Genomic DNA, 13435 nt, shown 5'->3' with positions numbered 1-13435 from the left:
CTTATGACGACACCAAGCCACCCAAAGAGATCCTGATCTAAAGAATAAGAACTAAATAAGCTTCAGGCTGAAAATTGCATTCCATGAAGAGATGCTCCGAAGTCCCAAACCTCCTTCTCTTTTGGGAAAGCAAAGTGCATCCCAAGCAACCTTAGCACCATTAGAATTATCAAGAGTACCTTTCCACAGGAAGGAAGTAGTCAAGCTGTTGATTAGCTGCTTAACACGTTTAGGTAGAAGGAAAGCTGAAGTCCAGAACCCCACAATACCCGAGATCACAGTGGAAATCAACCTTAGTCGACCCGCTAAACTCAGACGGCGATGGAGCCAGCCGTTGAGCTTCCTTCTAATCTGGGAAATAAGAGGGTCACAGTCCTTGATCGTGAGCTTTTTTAGAACACAGCGGAAGACCGAGGTACCTAACTGGTAGGCTTTCAGAAGATAGAAGAAATTTCGTCTTGATTCTATCTAGGAGCTCCTGTGGCAGGCCAGAAGAAAACATGGAAGTTTTGTGAATGTTAACCGCAAGACCTGATAGCTTCTCAAATTGAGAGAGAATGCTAACTACACCAGCCAGAGATTTTTCAGAGCCATCAGAAAAAATAAGCAAGTCATCCGCAAAAGCCAGGTGAGTAAGCTGAATATGAGAGCAACCTGGATGATAATCGAAGATGCCAGCCTTGGCAACGTTATCGAGCATAATGGATAAGACATTCATCACCAACACAAACAAGACCGGAGAAAGAGGGTCCCCTTGTCGAAGCCCTGTACGACCTTTAAAATATCCAGCTGTAACCCCATTGATAGATAGAGAGAACGCTGGGGTAGTGATGCATGCCTTGATTGCAGAGATAATATTGGCTGGGATATTATACGCATGGAGAGCAATTAGAATAAAATCCCAACGGACAGAGTCAAAAGCCTTAGATATGTCAATCTTAAGAGCGATCCTGAGAGAAGATTTTTTAGAGTGATACCCGTTGAGAACTTCGGAAGCCAGCAACACATTTTCCAAAAGAAGCCTATCTTTGACAAAGGCTGTCTGATTAGGCAAAACCACATCAGGCAACACACACTTGAGCCGGTTTCAGATGATTTTTGTTATTAATTTGTATAGAGTATTCAGACAAGAAATGGGTCTGAAATCCTCTATACACTCAGCTCCAGGGCGCTTCGGAATCAACACCAAAGATGTGCTATTCAAAGCTGTCGACATAAAAGGTGCCCTGAAAAAGTAGTGAACTGCCTTCAAAACCTCTTCACCAATAAAAGACCAGGTTGCTTGGAAGAATTCACAAGGAAACCCATCAGGACCAGGGGTTCTACTCTTAGGCATCTTAAAAAGAGTCTCCTTGATCACTTCACTTGATATTTCAGCTCCTATAATAACTTGTTTCGGGTCTGAACATTTGAAGATGATAATTATGTTTAGCAAATCCTTGAGTGAAACACAATAATCTCCTTTGATATCCTGGAGGACAGAAGAAAAATGCCTTTCCGCAATCTGGTGAACCTCTTCGAGAGAGACAGAACGAGACCCATCACTCCTCAAGAGATACTTGATCGCATTGGACCCATTGCGGAAAATCATTAAGCTGTGAAAAAACTGTGTATTGAGATCCCCTCCTTCCAACCATTTATTTCGAGATCTTTGGCGGAAGAAGCATTCCTCAGCCAACCTAAGAGAGATCCAGAGAGTCCTTACTTTACGCTCAATTTCGAAATTATCTGGCGTAGGGTCATCCAGAGATTTAATCTGACACACTCGGAGATCATCCTCTGCCTGAAGGACTCGCTTCTCAATATGGCTGAAATTTTCTTTGGCAATGTCCCTGACCACCATCTTAATCTTCTTTAATTTAAAACATAACCCAGAGAGAAGACCATTACCAGAATCCAAATCCTCCCAAGCCAACCGAATGGTAGGCAAGAAGGAAGGAAGCGATAGTAAAGCACAATTGAACATGAATGCTTTGGTGCCAAAAGATGGTGGAGGAGATGATAACCTGATGTGACAAGGAGTATGATCCGAAAAATCAGGCGGTTCAAATGAGCAGTGAGCCGTAGGAAACTGAGCTAACCATTCATTGTTTACCAAACACCGATCCAAACGCTTGGCAATTGGCGTCGACGGCTGGTGGTTAGACCAAGTAAAACGAGGCCCCTGTGATGGTAAATCCACAAGACCCAGCTGACAGAGAACTTCACCAAACTCACGCATTGAGGAAGTAGAAGACACACAAGCCACGTTAGAGGATTCATGTGGCCCCAAAGATTCATTAAAATCACCCACCACCATCCAAGGCTTGGAGTCCAAACCAAAAGAGACAAGGGTGTCTTGAAGAGAAGACCAGAGACCCCTCCTTTCGTCAACCTCATTTGAAGCATAAACAGCAGAATAAACAAAAGAGATTCCCGATTCCAGCGTAACTTGAACTGTTATAGATTGAGCATCCAAAAACAGAGGTAAAACCTGAATGCTACTCCGATAGATAATCCAGATCCAACCCAACTCAGAGTACTGATAGTTAGCCAGCAAACTCCAATTAGGTGAGATAGCCAATAATATAGAATCTTTATTTATCTCCCTTACGTGCGTTTCCAAAAAGGCACCAAAAGTAACTTTCTTGTTTTTCAGCCACAAAGCAAGGGGTCTATGCTTTGAGATATCGTTGATGCCGCGCACATTCCAAAAAAAATTATCCGACATATAAATATTAGGCGTGGTGACGACCCCTATGAGAGAGGGGAAATGCACCACCTGAGCCAGAGCCCGACTGAGTTAACTTACGCTTCTTCTTTTTTTTGTTTTTTTCCAGAAGAGGATGAAGGAGAGTAATGATTCAAATAAAGTCTTTCTCTACCTTTGACTAGTGACAGGGCGGCCTCATCCCCATTAAAATTCAAATCTTCACGATCAGAACCAGAATCCTCATGAGGGATTTCTGAATGTACACCGGGCTCTGTGTCAGAACTCAACAGATTGAACGCATTGGAAGTTGAGGTACCAATGGCTGGGGCAATGTCTAACACACGACCTTTAAACGCTTTGGTAACAGGGGTGAAAGGAACCTGAAAAACATCTGGCTCTTGCCGAACTTTCGAGACCGGAAGCAAAGAATCAGTTGAAGCGACATGAAGAGCAGGGAGCTCTTTCTCAGGGATAACATCCAGAGGGGCCGACTGAGAAACTCTGGAATTCGAACCTTCTACTATCTTAGCAGAGATCTCCTTGACTAACGAATGATAGACACTAGAGACCTCAGGATTTAGGGGACAGTTTTGGGTCGGTTTAGTTCGCTTCTGCAAACCAGAATCCCAACATCTTCCTCTGCAGGGGTAACTGAAGTTTGGACTTGCTTATCCTTACGCTGTTTAGGAGTCTTAGGATTAGATTTTTGTTTATTCTGCTTCGGGGGTGTCTCCAACAGAGGACATAAGGAGACTTTGTGCCCGAACTCACCACAAGAAGAACATAACGGGGGCAGCCAAGGGTAGATAACAGTAAGGGTATCCACACTTCCATTTTCCCTCTCGATTTCTACGGAACTAGGAAGCTTCTTAGTGAGGTCAACAATGACCTTGATTTCCACTGAAGAGATGCTAGAGAAGGGTTTTGCATCAACAATAACTCCAAGAGGCTTAGAGATAATACCCAGGCCTTCATCAGTGATGAGATCAAAGGGGATTTGCGAGAGCGTTGCCCATACAGGAGCTCTGTTAAGAGAAGGAGGGTCTGTGCTAAACGACGCTTTCCATTCAGTAACAAAGAATGGAGAATCACCCACATGCCAAAGCTCATGCCTTAGGATCTTTCTCCGGAGCGACGCCGAAGGGATTCGAAATAGATAAGCGTTGGCCATTAGAGAATGAACGCCAACCTTCTGGTCCTTGCCCCAAAGAAAATTGAGCACTCCCCAAATCTTGCCATAAGACGGGGCTTTACCGTAGAAGATACCGACAATGAAGTCAGTGTGGGCCTGGGCACCACGCTCGAAAACCGCATTGGGAACTTTGACCCTAGGTGTTCCATTATCAGAAACAACCACATGGATATTTGATTTCGGGAATTTTGACGCTGCACGAGCTTTTACCGCCCAGCTAAATTCACTCGAAGGAAGAGAGCCCGAGTCTTGACCCGGAAATGGAACCTCCACACCCGTACCCGAGGCAGGGGTAGAAGAAGACGTAGGAACAGTAGATCCAGAATCCACCTTGTTGCCTATAGGTACCGAACCAGCTTCACTAGGGACCCCGACGAGGGGAGAAGCAGATCCAAGGTGCGGCCGAGCTTTAGAGCTTGAAACCGGGATCACAGGAGATGGAGAGACCTCCATGGCGACATCAGAAGGGAGAGAACCACCACTTCCCAAATCAGCCGAGTTAGACCCGAGGAACAGCAGATCCGGTGGGACAGGGGGAGCCGGAGGCGGCTCTTGACGGACAGACATCACCGACGGAGTAGTCAACGAGCTAATTAGAGTTTGACCAAATCGTCTTTTGTATCACCGACGTCGTTGAAAAATAATTTTTTTTTCGATCGGTCGGGACAAATTCAACCTTTTAAATTCACCACTTATCTTGTAACCAATTAAAGTGTCAACGAAATTATTAATAAACATATTATTTATTTTTTTGTAATACTACATTTATTATAATTTTCAAATTAAAATATATTTTTATCATTATGTATATTTTGTTAAATATTTTTATAAGAAAAATATGTTTTTATCATTATATGTTTTTTGTTAAATATTTTTCTAAGAATGATTGTTTTCTAAAAAGGATAAATATGACTATTTTAAATACTTTTTGATATTTTGTATTGATAATTTTACTAAAATTAGTTATATATAATATTTATGATTCAATTTTTAATAAAATTACTTAAGTTTTGAAGGTATATATTACTGAAAAAATTTAAATATTTTATATAGTTTAGAAATACATGATTCCTAAAACTTGTTTGATGAAGCATTATATATATTATATAAATTAAATATATAATTACCATAAATTATTTTGCAGTATATTTAAATCGTTTGGATAATGATAAAACTGTTTCTAGAAATAATTTTCTTACTCGTAAAATAAATTAAATTGAAAATCATTAACAAATCAAATTATAATATTATTTCTCAAACTATGATCGACACCTAACAAAAAATTAATTAAGTGATTTCTCATTTAATATAAAATAAAATTTCAAAATAAATTTTATAAATTAATTTATAAACTTGTATAAATGACTTAAAACCTCTTATCATAATTTAAAACATATGATAAGCTAAGATAAAAAAAATTCTGAGTGTATTTATAATTTTTATAAATGATTTATAAAGATTGTATGAATTTTATTAGACATTAATAGTTATTAAAATAATTTATATACAAATATATGGCTTTATATAAGAATATAAAATCATTATATATATTTAATAAAAAATTTGTTTCTTATTTTATGTAGTTTACAAATATATAAAAAATGGATCAAACATTATTATTCTTTCTATAATGTCAACAAATAGTTACTGTGGGAACCGAAATTCGCACTGTCGATTTCCGTTTAAATAAGGAAACTAGGAAAACCCTAATTTCCCAGAGGTCCCGGATCTCTACGAGTGCCAACGACAAGTGACCAAATATATGCGGAAATTATGAAAAGATAACAAACGAGTGTAGAGAAAACAGTTGATCTTATTTCAAGTCTGCGTAAGAGCGTTGCGATCATTACAAGAGATCATGAAAGCTTTGGCCGCAAAGGCTGTCAGCGAGTTACTTAGTTCTAGCGACCTAATAGCTCAAACCTAGTTGAGTCGCAGCTCGATAAAGAAAGACGAAATAGATAAAGAAAAGGTTTTTGATTGATTTCGGACTGAACCTTGTTAAAGGCTGCCTACGTACCCCTTTCGAGGATCAAGCCGAACGTAGTTCAATTGATAGAGCTGAACAAGAGATCGAACTGCCTGGGCGAGTTCGTCTAGTAATTGAGTGCCAGTCATAGAAACCGAACTTGTCGAGAATAAAGTCTAAAGTTTCTAAGTGCAGAGAATTCCGAGTCTAAAGAGCGTTTTTTCATGCCTCTCGCCTAGGACTCCTTATATACTAGCTCCAAGGTCGGTTTACGCTTTTACTCTTCTGCCCTTAAGCCGTCATAGCATAAAATGGAGATATTCCATTTTTTCCGATCTTCGTATTTATCCTCAAAATTTCGTATTTATCTGCGGAAACTTGACATTTATCCTTCCTTGCGCGCCAAGCGTAAACCGTCATACGGTTTATGGGCTTTTAGTTAAGAAATCGTAAGTTGGGCCTCGAGTCGTGTCTTAGGTCCCTTTGGGCCGTGTTCCGACTCGAAATGCTTATTACGACTTCTTTCGATAAAGAACGACCTTTCCGCGGTTTTTACCGCAAAGTTTGATTGATGTCTTAGAATAGTCGGAAGACATGAACTGAGTTCGCTACGGTCTTCGGGAGATAGCATCGTAGGATAGACGAGAATGCATGAATTGGTGTCGTATCGACGTTTCGGAAGAGTTCGGTCGCTACTTAACGACCGAACAGAATGCACGCTCGGTCGCTACGTAGCGACCGAGCAAGACGGACGTCCGGTCGCTACGTAGCGACCGAGCTTGGCTCGAGCTCGGTCGCTACGTAGCGACCGAGCAGGACGGACGCTCGGTCGCTACGTAGCGACCGAGCTTGGCTCGAGCTCGGTCGCTACGTAGCGACCGAGCGGGACGGACTCTCGGTCGCTATGTAGCGACCGAGCTTGGCTCGAGCTTGGTCGCTATGTAGCGACCAAGCGGGACGGACGCTCGGTCGCTACGTAGCGACCGAGCTGTGTGCATGCTTGGTCGCCGCGGATCGATCGAGCTTGGCTTGTCCGTGGTCTGATTGCTGTACTCGAGCTTGTCCGCGGCCGAATTGGATTCATGTCTGTATCCTTCGGACAATCGGTATTTAGTGGTTCGATTGAGATTTGAACAAGATTTTACCGCAAGGCTCTTTGTAAAGATATCTTTACGAAGATTACTTTTTCGTAAAAACGTTCATGCTGATTTTTACGGACTTTCAGGCATTTCCGTCGTGACTGATTTTGACCCCAAGAGTTAGCCCCCCATCTCGTTAGACCCATGAGCTTCTAGCGTGAGGTTCTAGCGAGTGGCTTGGCAAGTTAGGCAAGTTAGGTGAGTTAGGCGGAATTAATGGTTGAAAAGTTTTGTGGTAAGTGATCTTCTCGCTCTCCTAAAAGTAGAAAACGCGATAAGATTGGGGCCGCGCCTTATGATGGCTGCCTACGTACCCTTGTTGAAGGGATCAAGCCTTTCGTAGTTCGTCTCGGTGTTAAGGTTCTTATGACTAGTTTTCCAGTAGGACCTTTATGGTCTAGTTTTTATGTAGCGATTATAAGGCGTATTGCTGCCGATGGCATTTTGTAAAGGTGTAGAGGGAAGACTACGAGTTGTCATCTCGTAATCTAACTCTATGTGAACTGCTATATCCGTAATCTGTTTCGAGAGTTTTCCGCAGTGTGTAAACTTGCGGGATTTCTGAAGATTCTCGAATATTGGCAAAGAGACAAATTTTGGGATCTCGTATCAGGGTGTTTGATACTATGCCTAGAGATGTTAGAGACCAGTGCGCTGGGTTTAGGGCAAGACCTAGGTTTACTCCTGGTTTTAGAGGGTGCGATGACTAATTCGACTTACGTATCCCGTTTCAGTTTCATCCTGATTCCATACCGATTTAAAGTCCGCGATAGGTTCTCGGCTTATACGACTTGTATGGTTGGAATCGAGCATCTCTCCGGAGATCGGAAGTGCTGGACCAAAATTTCGGATTTCTTTTATAGCGCTATTATCCTTGTGTCGGATGTACGAGAGTCATCTCTACGAGATGGCTAAGTCTGTTTAGGACGTTGAGAGTTTGTTGTGATCAGCAACAAACTTAATGGTAAAAAATACCGTTTCGAGTCTTCGCAAAGGATATGTTTTGAGAAGATGTTAGTGCGTATGACTGTCTGGTCTTCCAAGAAAATGTTTTTATCGAGGAAGGAAATTTCGTCGAAGAACGAATCTTCAGGCGTCTGCGACGTCTCGCGATGCTGAAGATTTGTTATTCTTTCGTATGCCGCGTTTCAGGCTTGAAATGTTCGCGGGCTTGAAGATGTTTCGCGGTGTTGCAAGGGTTTAGTCTTAGCCCTGCAATTGAGAAACGTCCTTGTTTGACTACGGATGTTCGTAGCAAAATTGTTGTTCCTGTTTTTGATTTTCGATCGAGGAATTAGGATTGAGGTGTAGCGTAAATTTATCCATGGGAAGAAGCGTTTTCCTTCATAATGTTTTTTGAAGTGTTGGCCTTCCGAGATCTATTTCGTGCATTTTGGAGGATGTTTTGTATAGCTCTAGAAGCTTTCTTACGATTTTTTCCTTAGATGCCGCGTATTATGGGTAAAACATAGCGGGCTTAAAGTGAATTGTGGAATGTATCAAACTTGGTTGATTGTCGAAAAGTTTAGATTTTCCGTTAACCGTTTGATTGTTAGGACTTAGTTTTGTTACGAAGAATTTATCATATGCTTTCCGACTGCGGGCTATACGATAATTTATCATATCATATAACCGGTTTTACGAAGGTTGTAAATCAGTGATATGTATACATATGTCAAAGTAGCATTGTTTCTGCGGGTTTTACGAGAAACGTTCCCGCTGTGATTTTGATCTTAGGTGAAAGTTGATTGGAGTTACTCATGGAGTATTACCGAAGTTTATTTCAATACGATCTAGTCGCAGAACGTTTTTCATAGGTTTTTCGAGAGGATTCTCATGACACATTCGTGAGGATTCTCATGACACATTCGTTTCTTGAACGAATTGGTCAACCAGAGGTGGATCTAGCTAACCATCGGGAGGAAAGTGATCCTTTTAATGTGCACGATGCTACATATATTCTCGAGTTTTCTTTGTCCCAAATGTTTTCGATGCTTTTCCGTGATTTACTTGGTACAACGGAAACTGAAAGAAATGCGTTGGTGATTGAAGATTTCTCTCCGGAAATTTTTAAAACGAAACTGGCTTTCTGAAGCCGGAAAAGGCTTCAATACTTTGGCTAATCGTCGAGTTTCAGTTTGATATTGGTACAAGTTTTCTGTACGCATGATTGCGACAAGAAATGATGTATAGTTTTTGAGATTATGTTCATGATCGTCTGGATATGTTGCTAGCGTTTAGACGAATATTAAGATTGTCGTTTGCCTATTCTTGACGATTTGCAGAAGTTTTTTGAAGTTTGGGAGTATACGAGTATAGTATACGTACCTACTTCCCCTTTTTTTTTTACGAAAGAAAACGGTTGAACCGATACTTTGAAGGGTTGTGTTCGTTTCTTCTTCTGATGTTTGGAATGATCGGTAATTCGGGGCGATTTATAGACGACGCTTGGACTGTGATTTGGTTGTTTCCACGTTGACGACTTGGGATATGTCGGTTCCGAGAAAATTGCCAGAAACGAATCGGTTTTAAGACGACGTTCATGTCTCTAACTTTTTCTCTCTTTAGGAAGCGAGCTTGATATGCATGGCGATCGTTTCTCGACTTTCGGAGAGTTTAGATCGGTTTGCAAGATCTGGATGAACAATTATGGAACAATATATCGAGACAGGAAAAATCGCTTAAAACTTAGTTCGCTAGACTATCCGCCTAGGTTTTACGTTCCCTAAAGTTCTATGGCAGCCTCAAAGTAATTTCCTACGAAAATTCCAAGTCTGATTTCAAAAATTTCAAGTCGGAAATACCTTAGTTCTCTCGAAGATGCAGTTTTGTCCCTTTTCAGTTTTGCGTTCTCATTTCCGTTTCCTATTCTCGTGTATGTTCGCCATTTCCGATATTGGTGTTTATCCTTTGAAACTTGACATTTATTTTTCGAACTTGACTGTTATCTTCTCCTTAGATAAGACGTCGATTTTTGTAAAAAGGTTCAACGTAATGGTATAGTTAAGGCGGCCAAGGTGTTAAGTTAACCGTTGCCGTTTTATACGATTAATCTGAATCCATGCGAGGAGACAGGTCTTTGCGGTTTTTTTTTTTATATCATAAAGTCTCAATGGTAACCTCAATCGAGGCGAAACAAGAGACATTTCGATCGAGATTCGAAAGTGAACGCAAAGATGGAGGTAGGGCGAGCAGGAACAAGCCAAGGAGTTTGAGATGAGTTTTACTTGTTTTCGTCGTAAAATCTCAACGGAAACTCCGATTGAGACGAAACGAAACGAAAAGCGTTTCGATGAGGATTCAAAGGAGAACACAAAGGAGGACCCCTTTGAGGCCTGACAGGTCGCTATAGCGAGTGAGGATGTCATCTCGGTCGCTATAGCGAGTGGAAGGGAGCCGAGACGAGTCCCACTTGTTTTCGTCGTAAAATCTCAATGGAAACTCCGATTGAGACGAAACGAAAATCTCAACGGAAACTCCGATTGAGATGAAACGAAAAGCGTTTCGATGAGGATTCAAAGGAGAACGCAAAGGAGGACCCCTTTGAGGCCTGACAGGTCGCTATAGCGAGTGAGGATGTCATCTCGGTCGCTATAGCGAGTGGAAGGGAGCCGAGACGAGTCCCACTTGTTTTCGTCGTAAAATCTCAACGGAAACTCCGATTGAGACGAAACGAAAAGCGTTTCGATGAGGATTCAAAAGAGAACCCAAAGGAGGACCTTTCTGAGGCCTTACAGGTCGCTATGTAGCGACTGACGGCCTGACAAGTCGCTACGTAGCGAGTGAAAGCAAGCCAAGAAGAGTCCTACTTGTTTTCGTCGTAAAATCTCAACGGAAACTCCGATTGACACGAAAAGAAAAGCGTTTCGATGAGGATTCAAAATAGAACCCAAAGAAGGACCTTTGTGAGGCCTTACAGGTTGCTATGTAGCGACTGACGGCCTGACAGGTCGCTACGTAGCGAGTGGAAGCAAGCCAAGAAGAGTCTTACTTGTTTTCATCGTAAAATCTCAACGGAAACTCCGATTGAGACGAAACGAAAAGCGTGGCGATGAGGATTCACAAGAGAACCCAAAGGAGGACCTTTCTGAGGCCTTACCGGTCGCTACGTAACGAGTGGAGAATTGGCTGGAGCTCGGTCGCTACGTAGCGACCGAGCAGTGTGCGTGCTCGGTCGCTACGTAGCGACCGAGCGGTGTGCGTGCTCGGTCGCTACGTAGCGACCGAGCGGTGTGCGTGCTCGGTCGCTACGTAGCGACCGAGCGGTGTGCGTGCTTGGTCGCTACGTAGCGACCGAGCTAGGTAATCGTTTTGTTGTGTTTCCTTTTTCCGCGATTAACCTAGGGGTTTTTCAGCAGTTTTTGGGAGAACAAGTTTTATCCTTCCGAAATGTGAACGGAAAACGTGTTTTGATAAAACCCTTACGCATCGAGATTTCTTTTGTTCGATAATGAGCCAAACTCACGGGGTTTGATAAGATTTATCGTTTCCCTTTACGTTTAGAAAGAGAAATCGCGAGCTTGTTTTAGTGCTCTTCCTGTGGCGGAAGGTCGCAGCAAGGCTTTCAATTTTGTTGAACATATATCCAGACATAGTTTCGATCAAGCGTTTTGTGGCCATGAGTAAGAGTATTCCGTAACCCCCCCTCCTTCTAGCGCCAAACTGTGGGAACCGAAATTCGCACTGTCGATTTCCGTTTAAATAAGGAAACTAGGAAAACCTTAATTTTCCAGAGGTCCCGGATCTCTGCGAGTGCCAACGACAAGTGACCAAATATATGCGGAAATTATGAAAAGATAACAAACGAGTTTAGAGAAAACAGTTGATCTTATTTCGAGTCTGCGTAAGAGCGTTGCGATCATTACAAGAGATCATGAAAGCTTTGGCCGTAAAGGCTGTCAGCGAGTTACTTAGTTCTAGCGACCTAATAGCTCAAACCTAGTTGAGTCGCAGCTCGATAACGAAAGACGAAATAGATAAAGAAAAGGTTTTTGATTGATTTCAGACTGAACCTTGTTAAAGGCTTTCGAGGATCAAGCCGAACGTAGTTCAATTGATAGAGCTGGACAAGAGATCGAACTGCCTGGGCGAGTTCGTCTAGTAATTGAGTGCCAGTCATAGAAACCAAACTTGTCGAGAATAAAGTCTAAAGTTTCTAAGTGCAGAGAATTCCGAGTCTAAAGAGAGTTTTTTCATGCCTCTCGCCTAGGACTCCTTATATACTAGCTCCAAGGTCGGTTTACGCTTTTACTCTTCTGCCCTTAAGCCGTCATAGCATAAAATGGAGATATTCCATTTTTTCCGATCTTCGTAATTATCCTCAAAATTTCGTATTTATCCGCGGAAACTTGACATTTATCCTTTCTTGCGCGCCAAGCGTAAACCGTCATACGGTTTATGGGCTTTTAGTTAAGAAATCGTAAGTTGGGCCTCGAGTCGTGTCTTAGGTCCCTTTGGGACGTCTTCCGACTCGAAACGCTTATTACGACTTCTTTTGATAAAGAACGACCTTTCCGCGGTTTTTACCGCAAAGTTTGATTGATGTCTTAGAATAGTCGGAAGACATGAACTGAGTTCGCTACGGTCTTCGGGAGATAGCATCGTAGGATAGACGAGAATGCATGAATTGGTGTCGTATCGACGTTTCGGAAGAGTTCGGTCGCTACTTAACGACCGAACAGAACGCATGCTCGGTCGCTACGTAGCGACCGAGCAAGACGGACGCTCGGTCGCTACGTAGCGACCGAGCTTGGCTCGAGCTCGGTCGCTACGTAGCGACCGAGCAGGACGGACGCTCGGTCACTACGTAGTGACCGATCTTGGCTCGAGCTCGGTCGCTACGTAGCGACCGAGCGGGACGGACTCTCGGTCGCTACGTAGCGACCGAGCTTGGCTCGAGCTCGGTCGCTATGTAGCGACCGAGCGGGACGGACGCTCGGTCGCTACGTAGCGACCGAGCTGTGTGCATGCTTGGTCGCCACGTATCGATCGAGCTTGGCTTGTCCGTGGTCCGATTGCCGTACTCGAGCTTGTCCGCGGCCGAATTGGATTCATGTCTGTTTCCTTCGGACAATCGGTATTTAGTGGTTCGATTGAGATTTGAACAAGATTTTACCGCAAGGCTCTTTGTAAAGATATCTTTACGAAGATTACTTTTTCGTAAAAACGTTCATGCTGATTTTTACGGACTTTCAGGCATTGATTCCGTCGTGACCGATTTTGACCCCAACAGTTACCATAAATAATTATTTGTAATATTATGTAGATTTTCGGCAAGTGATATTAAATGTTTATACACTTATTTTTAAAAAAATATATTATTAAAATTAAATTAAATAAAAATTATCGACCAATCAATTTAAATTTTTTAAGATTTCATAAAAACCGACACATAAAAAAAAATCTTTTAAGTGACTTCTCAATTAATATATAGTAGGATAGTA

At 42.3% G+C, this 13435-nt stretch overlaps 1 protein-coding gene across 1 annotated transcript; it reads right to left on the bottom strand.

Moving 5' to 3' along the window:
- Nucleotides 1-51: 51 nt before the first annotated feature.
- LOC103862645 lies at nucleotides 52-4451 on the bottom strand. The gene is made up of 5 exons (XM_033287465.1): nucleotides 3312-4451; nucleotides 2865-3231; nucleotides 1156-2436; nucleotides 524-1038; nucleotides 52-351 (listed from the first exon to the last, which is right to left on the bottom strand). Exons 1-5 carry the CDS (start codon nucleotides 4449-4451, stop codon nucleotides 52-54), a joined length of 3603 nt encoding a protein of 1200 aa, XP_033143356.1.
- Nucleotides 4452-13435: the final 8984 nt, after the last annotated feature.

This window comes from Brassica rapa, chromosome A03 (genome assembly GCF_000309985.2).
Source record: "Brassica rapa cultivar Chiifu-401-42 chromosome A03, CAAS_Brap_v3.01, whole genome shotgun sequence".
NCBI classification, from domain to species: Eukaryota; Viridiplantae; Streptophyta; class Magnoliopsida; order Brassicales; family Brassicaceae; genus Brassica; species Brassica rapa.
This window is presented reverse-complemented; position numbering and strand designations above follow the sequence as displayed.